Source organism: Lonchura striata, chromosome Z, assembly GCF_046129695.1.
Source record: "Lonchura striata isolate bLonStr1 chromosome Z, bLonStr1.mat, whole genome shotgun sequence".
NCBI classification, from domain to species: Eukaryota; Metazoa; Chordata; class Aves; order Passeriformes; family Estrildidae; genus Lonchura; species Lonchura striata.
Genome location: NC_134642.1, coordinates 64,814,011 through 64,823,090, shown reverse-complemented (window position 1 = coordinate 64,823,090; position 9,080 = coordinate 64,814,011). Strand labels below are relative to the sequence as shown.

Here is a 9,080-nt window from a genome sequence, read left to right as displayed (position 1 = left end):
TAAATAGGAAGAATTTAAGGAAGCCACCCTTGGGAGGGAGACCCGTGACAAAGAGGCCTTTTACAAATTTACAAGTAGACTTTACAGAGCTTCCCAAAGTGGGGAGGATAAAATATCTTTTAGTTATAATAGATCATCTAACACATTATGTGGAAGCAATCCCCACCGCTAGGGAGACAGCCCGAATGGTGACAAAGGCCCTGCTAGAGGAAATAATACCCAGGTATGGGGTCCCAGAAACAATAGACTCCGATAAAGGCCCCCACTTCACTTCAAAAATAACACAGCTGCTGGCAGAAGCCCTGGGCATAAAATAAGAACAACATACTCCCTGGCACCGCCAGAGTTCCGGGAAGGTAGAAAGAATAAATGAAGAAATTAAAAAACAACTCACTAAATTGGTACTAGAAACTAAGTTATCTTGGATAAAATGTCTGCCACTAGCATTATTAAATATTCAGACTCAACCACGATCAGACATAGGGCTTTCCCCATTTGAAATGTCATATAGGATGCCCTACTCCCTAGAGAAAGTTCAATCTAATCCTAATATCACTGACCAAAGTATTAACAAATATTTAACTGTTTTAATGAAATACAAGAAACAGTTATGGGAAAAGGGGATGTGGGCCCAAAGACCACCATTAGATCTTGTATTACACCAGGTACAACCCGGCGACTGGGTTCTCATCCGAAGCTGGAAGAGAGATTCAATCACCCCAAGGTGGGACGGACCGTATCTGGTTTTAATCACCACTGATTCCGCAGTTCGTACGGCAGAAAAGGGATGGACCCATGCTAGCAGAATAAAGGGGCCAGTGGACCCGACTCGATTCCATGCAACTTCCAGAAAGACGAGCTGGAAGATTGATGGGAAGCCGGGAGATTTGAAGCTAACAGTAAAGAGAACCCTCAAGTAATCTTAATGGACACTGCCAGTTCCGGGGACATTTGGGTCGGGAATGACTGGGGATTGCAAACACAACTGATAGGAGAAACAAAACCCCCAGGATACTGTAAGCATTTAGAAGACTTAGCTCAGCAGCCCTATTATCGGCCCATCCGACTCGAAAGGGAGCAGAGACCTTGAGAAGGGGAGGGTCATGCCAAGCATGAAGATATTAGAATAAAATGTAGCTGGTTAAATTGTGATTGTTTCCCTTTTGCTTGCTTTTCTTGTAAAATTTGTAAAAAGCTGTAGTGGGCTCACTATAGAAAGGGGAGGGCTCCAAAAAGTGTGTGTCAGCGCTGCTGGCTAGAGCAACGCAAGTTAACCTCTGAAATATTGAATTATAAGGTCGCCACTCGGGAATTGACTAAAGAATCTCCCGAGTGGTGGGAAATTTTTGTAAAGGGAATAAACCCTGAATTCCATTGCTACCACTCCAACGAGCTTTCAAGTCCATTTCTTACGGACATAGTCCAGGTCAAGTGTCGCAGGCTAGTCAAGAGACTTAGGTGCGACACCCCACAATTAAATGAGAGAAATTAGAACTCCCGGAGGTCAAAGTGGGAGAGAGGAAATAATCCCGCCCCTAAAGAATATCTCTGCTGTCAAGAAGATGGCCTACCCTATAGCTTATAGCAACCAAGTTGACAGGCGAGACAGAGAGGTAGCTAGTGGGGATGAAAGACCCTCCCAAATCGTAAGAAAAAACCCTGACCACCATAGGCACAAGAATGATGACAATAGAATAAAAAAAAGTAGGAATGTAAAATTAGGTATGATAAGCAACATCCCCTGCAGTGTGTACTACTCAGCCCTAAAGATTCTTACATTTGTGATGATATGCTTTCCTCTCCAAAGTGTTGCTACTGAAACCCATGAACCCTTTAAATGGACAATAAGTAAGTGGGAAAATCATAATACTCATTATAACCTGCAGACTGTGATAACCTCTGGGGCACCAAGCTTTAAAGCTGGAGTATGTAACATAACCAAGAATCCAAGCTGTAGGCGGCTGTTAAATTTGACAAGTTTCTATATGTGCCCTGCTTCAAATTTAGGGAGGTCATATTGCAACCTCCCCGGGCATTACTACTGTGGTTATTGGGGTTGTGAGACAATAGCATCAGCATGGGCCCCAGGAGGAGGGTCGGATAAATACCTAAGGGTAGGATATGGACCAGCTAAATGTGTAAAGCCACAAGAATAGCCATGGACAGGGAAAGATTTACTGAAGAACTGTACTTTCATATACCTCAATGTTACTCATCCAAATGACCCAGGGTGGCTATTGAGAAAGACATGAGGAATTAGGCATTAAATAAAGGGACACAATTTGAGAAACCTAATACTTATTAAGAAAAAACCTATTCCCTATGACCCTGCACCAATTGGACCCAACAAAGTAATAAGTGACATTAAAACTAAAACAATTAACTACACAGAGACAGAGGTTATTACCAGCCATATTAACATAGATAAGTCAAGTGTTCCTAAACCCGAGCATGCCACCTTGTAGAAAATAATGCAAGCCACATTTGGCATTTTAAATTATACATACCCAAATCTAACAGAGGGTTGCTGGCTCTGTTACATGATGAATCCACCCTTTTATGAGGCGATAAGATCCTCTGCCAAAACCAGAAGAATTAATGGGACAAACCCAAGAGAATGTCTGTAGAAACAGAGAAAAAATAGCACCCCAAGAATAACCCTAGCACAAGTAAGAAAAAAAGGAAAATGTGTGAGAAAGGTACCCGCAATAATGCAACACTTGTGTGAGACGACAATCAGCATCAAGAGAAAAGATAAACTAGCAGAATGGCTCCTGCCAGCGCCCAACACCAAATGAGTATATAATACACTCAAAACCACCCCTTGCTTATCCATAAGGCTTTTCAATGAAAGTTCAGATTATTGTATACAGGTGTTAATTGTCCCTCACATATCATATCACCCAAAGGAATATATACTAGAGCATCAAATAACTCCCAAACACCATCTAGTCAAAAGAGAACCACTCACAGTATTAACAGTAGCAGTCTTACTTAATGTGGGTGGAGTTAGAGTAAGAACGGGGGTAGCCTCCCTAGTAAATCAACAACAAGGTATGAAAAATTTACGAATATCCGTAGATAAAGACTTAAGCAAAATCAAAAAAGCCATAGATGGGTTAGTAAAATCAGTCAGATCCCTCTCTAAGGTTGTGTTACAAAATAGACGGGGACTTGATCTATTATTTTTACAACAAGGGGGGCTCTGCGTTGCCTTACGAAAAGAATGTTGCACTTATGCAAACCACACAAAAATTGTGGTTGATACTATGACTGAATTACGCAAACAAATAGAGCAAAGAAAAAAAAAGCAAGAAGCTCAGCAAAACTGGTATGAATCATAGTTTACTCATTCCCCTTAGTTAACAACTCTTTTGTCTACCATTGCAAGACCAGCAATTCTGCTCATCTTAGTGCTAACTTTCGGACCCTGCATCTTTAATAAGCTTATTGCTATAGTAAAAAGTAAGTTAGAGGCCGCTCATTTAATGATAGTAAAATCAAAATATGAATCACTCACTCAAGTAAAAGCCGAAAACTATCTAAAACTTAATAGAAAAGAATTAATGCAGTTCAATGAACAAAAAGAAGGATAAAAGAAAAGGGGGGAAATTGTAAGAGAAGGGTGACCTTTTTGTTCGATGCAGCTGCAGATAGTAATTTGTTTCAAGGAAGTTTGTTTTTTACAGCGGTAATAGGCAACAAGCTGTAAATTGCTGATAACACGCATTCCTAAGCTTTTACAGCGGTAGTAAGCAATAGGCTTTGCATTGCTTAACTGATAACACGCATTTCTAAGATAACACGTATACTTAAGACTGTGAGAATTCCCAGATCAAAAGACACCTGTGAGGAAGACAACCAGCCTTCATCCCACGACCACTAAAAGGCAGAAAACGACCACCTAGCAACAGAATGCGACTGCGCAGAAGAAAACGAGTGAACTAAGGAGGAAGATAAAAGAGCGAACTAGGGGATCACAGGCGCGGCAGTTTGGCAGAGCGGTTGCTCCCCTCTGTCGCCGCAGCGCTGCTTTTTACTTTACTCTCATATACTCTATTAAATGAATTAAATAAATTCTATTAATCAGATCAGATGGCCTCTTGTGCTCACTCATAACACCTGCATACTGGAATTCCTTTTTTGTTTGGGTTGTTTGGGGGTTTTGTTTGTTTGTTTGTTTTGGGTTTTTTATGGGTTTTCTGCTTCTTTTTGTTTTTTGGTTTTTTTTTTTATTATTCAAGGAACTGAAAAGATAAATATATCTTGTGCTCTTTCATTAACTTGATCTTGAAGAATTGGCTTACCAGTGATCCTTGCATCATATTTCAACAGCTAGCAAGTCTTACACCACTTAAAATATTTTAAAAATCCCAAACAAACAAAAACCAGAAAGACTAATTATTTTACAGTCAAACCTGACACAGTCTAACACAGTGCATAATAGATACTACTTTTTCACCAACATCCTTTGCAGTTCTTTTTCTCTTAGAACTGGCATATTTTGTGGAACATAAGAGTGTTTACAAGAGATAAAATGTTCTGCAAACTGAAAAGAAGTCAGCAAAAGTGACTCTAGGGAAGGTAAAATAAGAATGCCTAATTGTATTTAAACATGCAGATGTATTTTTTGCGTAAAACTGTGCTGCCTCTTAATTCTTCTTATAAAAAATACATGGGCATTTGACGTATGTTAATACAAGAAAATAATTCTTATTCCAGGGGTTATTTGTTTTGAGTAAACATTAGCCAGAAGGTATTTCTGAGGCCAATCATGAAAGCAGAATTTTTAAATACTTACAGGTTGTTATTTCTAATACGAAAATCCACAGCTAGTAATTTTTACTAGGAGAATACGTATAAAGAATACAATCTCCATGTCTAAGAGCTTGGTCAGGCACAATTCTTTGCTCATTCATATGCTGAGTGCAGACTGCGACTCAGTATTCAGCAGGGCTGCAGCAGGCAGTGCATGCCTGACCACACTCTCCTATTTTTTCACCCTTCTAATAGCATTGGAGAGTCAAAAAAGCAATGAAAAGAGAAGGGCATGTATTAAGGAATTTGTTATGCAGGATGCACTCAGGCTTCACACCATTTAGCCATACAGATGAGCCCTAACCCAACAGTTATCTCTGTGCACTGCTGTATTTACAGGATTGCAAACTGAGAGCAGAATTGAGCCGAGGAATCTTTTTTCAGAATCATGGGGCTTTTTGTCTGTAGGAAGGCAAGCTGATGCTGTTAAGAGGTAGAAACTGTTAAGAGATCTGGGTTCTTAAGTAAAGATGTGACTCTTTCAAATTAGTTATGAACTCTCATTTTTCCTTGTTGATACCAAGGATGATAAGAGGAATGCTCATCTTATTCAGCTGACGTGTTTAATTTTCCCTGTGATGTGCTTTGAGGTGGCAGTACTGAATGTCTCAGGAACAGCTATGAGGAACTAGCATTTTGTACTTTGATTGAAGATACATAGTCAGATACCTGAACTGAAAAACTGAAAAAAAAAATTAAAGTAACCTTAGAACAGATCAATTGTTCCGCTCCAGTGTAATCTCTCAGTGCAGAATTATGCTGAAGTTAGCTTTGTAAAAGCCTTGGTGGAGGTCGCTTAAGAGCTATTTTTCAGCTAGCTACATCAGACAGTGTTTATTTTCTATTTATTTAATTGCCCATTTCAACTGAGGAGTAGTAGCTTATTCTTCTTCCAAGTACTCTCCTTCTGACCTAATGATGTTTCCGAAGCAGCAGCCTTCAGTACCGAGGCCTGTGTCAGGCCCAAGTGGATTTGGTTAAGTTTCTAGCTCGTGTCTTCAGCGTGGAGTCAAAGGACAGCAGGAAAAGCAGGGCAAGTAACACTTTACCGAGCGAGGAGGCTGAGGCCCGAGATGACCCTCGCCACAGCTACGTTTCACACCATGCCATGAAAGCAGGTAATTTATGACGGGACAGGGAGCAGGGCCGCGTTCTGCCCGCAGCCACACGCGCAGCGCGGTGCTCGGGCGGCCGTGCCCCCCGAGCGGCGGGAAAAGCGCCAATTTCCTCCCGCCGGGGCCGGCTCGGCTGCGGGCGGCTCCAGCCGGCCCCGCCCCGCCCCGGCGGCGCCCCTCGGGCCGAGCGGCTGCGGCCCCGGGTCCGGGCGGTGTCGGGGCCGTGTCGGGGCCATGTCGCGACACAGGCGGGTCCCGCGGCGGCAGCCCGGCGGGGCTGCGGGGGACGGGGCTGCCGCCGCCGCGGTGCGCGCCCGGGCCGAGCCCCTCGGGGCCGCCGGCGTGGACGAGGTGGTGGCAATAGCGGCGCAGCTGGCCCTGGAGCGGTTCCGGAGCGGGGACGAGGCGGGTGCGCGGCACGGCCCGGCCCGGGGGCAGCTGCGGGTGTGGGGAGGGCGCTGGCAGCGGGTCAGGGAGGGGATCCTGCCCCTCTGCCCGGCCCTGGTGAGGCACGGCTGGGGTGCTGTGTCCATCTCTGGGCTTCCCAGCACGGAGACAGGGAGCTAATAGAGCGGGTCCGGCAGAGACCACTGAGATGAGAGGTCTCTCATCAGGAGAGCTGTGGGAGTTGGTCCTGTTTGGCCCAGAGAGGACTGAGAGGGGATCTCACTAATGCATATGAATATCGCCAAGATGAGTCCCAGGAAGGCGGTGCAGGCTTTTTGGTGACAGGACAAGGAGCAATGGCCATAAATTCAAAGAGAAGTTCCACCTGAACATGAGGGAGAGCTTTCCTTTGAGAGTGGCAGAGCACTGAAACTGCTGCCCAGAGAAAGCATTGAATTTCCCCCTCTGGAAACATCCCAAACCCTAGATGTGTTCCTCTGTCACCTGCTCCAGGTGACCCTGCAGGGGGGTTACACTGGGTGGTCTCCCTTCCAATCCTAAGAATTCTGTGGTTCTGTAACATTGAGTTGTCAAGATTACTGCCTGTTGCATTGTTACTGTCTTTTCATTATTATTTATCATTCTAGAGATGGAATTTCCTTCTAGTTTCACTAGTACTGAAAGAGCATTTGTTCACCGGCTCTGTCAGTCTCTTGGACTGGTATCTAAAAGCAAAGGGTGAGTCGGGGTACAGTTTTCAGTTCTTTGGTGCAGATGATAGAATTTCAAGACTAATGATAACCTGATTGATGTTTTCAACATCCTCAACTTGCTACAAGGAATAGTGTTAGAGAAAAAAGTGTAAAAGTAGCTACACATATGAGCATCTTTGTTCATTGCTGTATGCATGCTTGAAAAAGCTTGTGACATGCATTTTGGGACAGCTTGATTTTATACTCTGTGGATTTAATGGCTCCGTTAAAAAAGGTTCTCACTGTGATTTCTGTTTTTTTTTCCAAAGATTTTGCTTAGCATCTCATACCCTGACAGATAAAAGTTAACCTAGAGTAGGTTCCTTTTTCCTAAAATAAGTTTCCCCTCCCCCCGACAGAAAAGGAGCCAATCGATACCTGACTGTAAGGAAGAAGGATGTGTCAGAGGCACACGCAGTCATGACTTGTGACTTGGCTCTCTGTACGAAACACGCCGTTCGGAGCCTAATTCAGCGCTTACCCGTCACAAATAAGGAACGCGCGGAGCTCCTGCCAAGGACAGAGCGAGGAAGTGCCTGTGCTGTTGAATCTGGTACGTTCAGCATGTGTTCTGATTTGGACTTGTCCATCGACACCACTCGAAACTACCTGCAACCCAGTGACAAAACAAACCTCTTCCTGCTCTGTCCGCTCTGGTGTCCTAACAGACACCTTCAAACAAATGCATTAATTTTCCTTACTTTTAAGGTCTTTTATAACTGGTGCTGTGAGGAACTTGGGAAGTCATATCATGCACATTGAGATGTCCACCTTGTGTTGTGTTAATTTAGAATCTTTGAGCCAGTTCCAGCCAAATCTTTTTGGAAGCACATTTTGAAATGTGGCTTCACAGAAGTAACTATGAGGTGGGGTTGAAGAGTCAGTGTTACTGTGATGCCATAAGAATGCCTATATTAGAAAATGAGGTTGTCTGTTCTGCTTATAGAAATTAATGTCCTTGATAAATCAAAAATTTCAGTTTTTACTTCTTCATCTCTACAAAATAGATTTGGTCCTTAAGAGACTACTGTCCAGACTTCTTGATTTCTTGAATATGGAAGAGTTCACGGAAAGACAAACTTCTGTCGAAATGTTGGGGTTTTTTTTAAAAGCAAGGTTTTCATCTAGATTATTGCTTTAGCAGCTACAAGTTGTGGGAGGGGACTTGGGAAACTGTCCCCCCGAATTACCCTGGGAGGTGACAGGTGTGTAGTTCCCTGCCTCCCCTGTTATCAATCAGTATGTCTGTCATCCCTTGGTGCTAGAAAATTCTTTGTTCTTTATACCTCCATTGGTTCCTTCCCTGAAGCCGCTCTTTCCCCTTACCCTCATTGGTTATAACCCTGCCACTCGACCCTGACTCTGCCCCCGAAGCCTTCCCTCACTGAACGCTTCATGCCTGGACCCTCCCTCTCTTGTCCCCGTTATAATCCCGATTCCGCCCCCTGTTCGAGGCTCTCAGAGCGAGCTCCCTCCCGGAGTGGTTGTTTTCCCTTCGCTCCCTGAATTGCTGTTCCTCAATAAACGCTCCTGGAAAAAAGCCGCCTGTGAGCCGTCCCGCCTTCATAGAGGAAGATTTCATTACGCTATCCGGCTTTCGAGGACTCGGCTCTCTGACAAGCAGAGTGGTCTGAGACCCAGAAGCCGCAACTGGCGCCCGAACAGACTGGCCCCTCTCAGGAGTCAGCCGCAGAGCGTCTCCTCGGCTGCCTCGGCTCTGTGATCCGGCTGCCCGAGGACGAAAAGCGCCGTTCGCCGCCAGTTCCACGAGCGGCTGCTCTTCGTTGAAGAAGATCGCCTACCTCGCGGGCTGCAGACACCTCGTCCTGGTTCGACTTCGAGTTTGGGAGCAGACTCCGAACGGGACGAGACCTGCAGCGCTTCCTCTCCCCCTCAGAGGCTTTTTCGTTTTGACAGCGGTCTTCTTTGTCGTGAGTTCCTGGTGCCCTGTCTGGCACCCGACCCTGTCTCTTTTCCTTTTCGTTTCTCTCTTTGTCTCTTTGGGGAT

The 9,080-nt window shown here is 44.6% G+C and overlaps 1 protein-coding gene across 1 annotated transcript in view; it reads left to right on the top strand.

The window, feature by feature from the left end:
* Nucleotides 1-6,167: 6,167 nt before the first annotated feature.
* The window catches only part of LOC144248277 (3'-5' RNA helicase YTHDC2-like), a 38,908-nt gene continuing 35,995 nt past the window's right edge, over nt 6,168-9,080 (top strand). The window contains exons 1-3 of the mRNA XM_077790273.1: nt 6,168-6,342; nt 6,968-7,058; nt 7,432-7,625. Coding sequence (XP_077646399.1) covers nt 6,168-6,342; nt 6,968-7,058; nt 7,432-7,625 — 460 coding nt within the window. The remainder of the gene's footprint in view (nt 6,343-6,967; nt 7,059-7,431; nt 7,626-9,080) is intronic.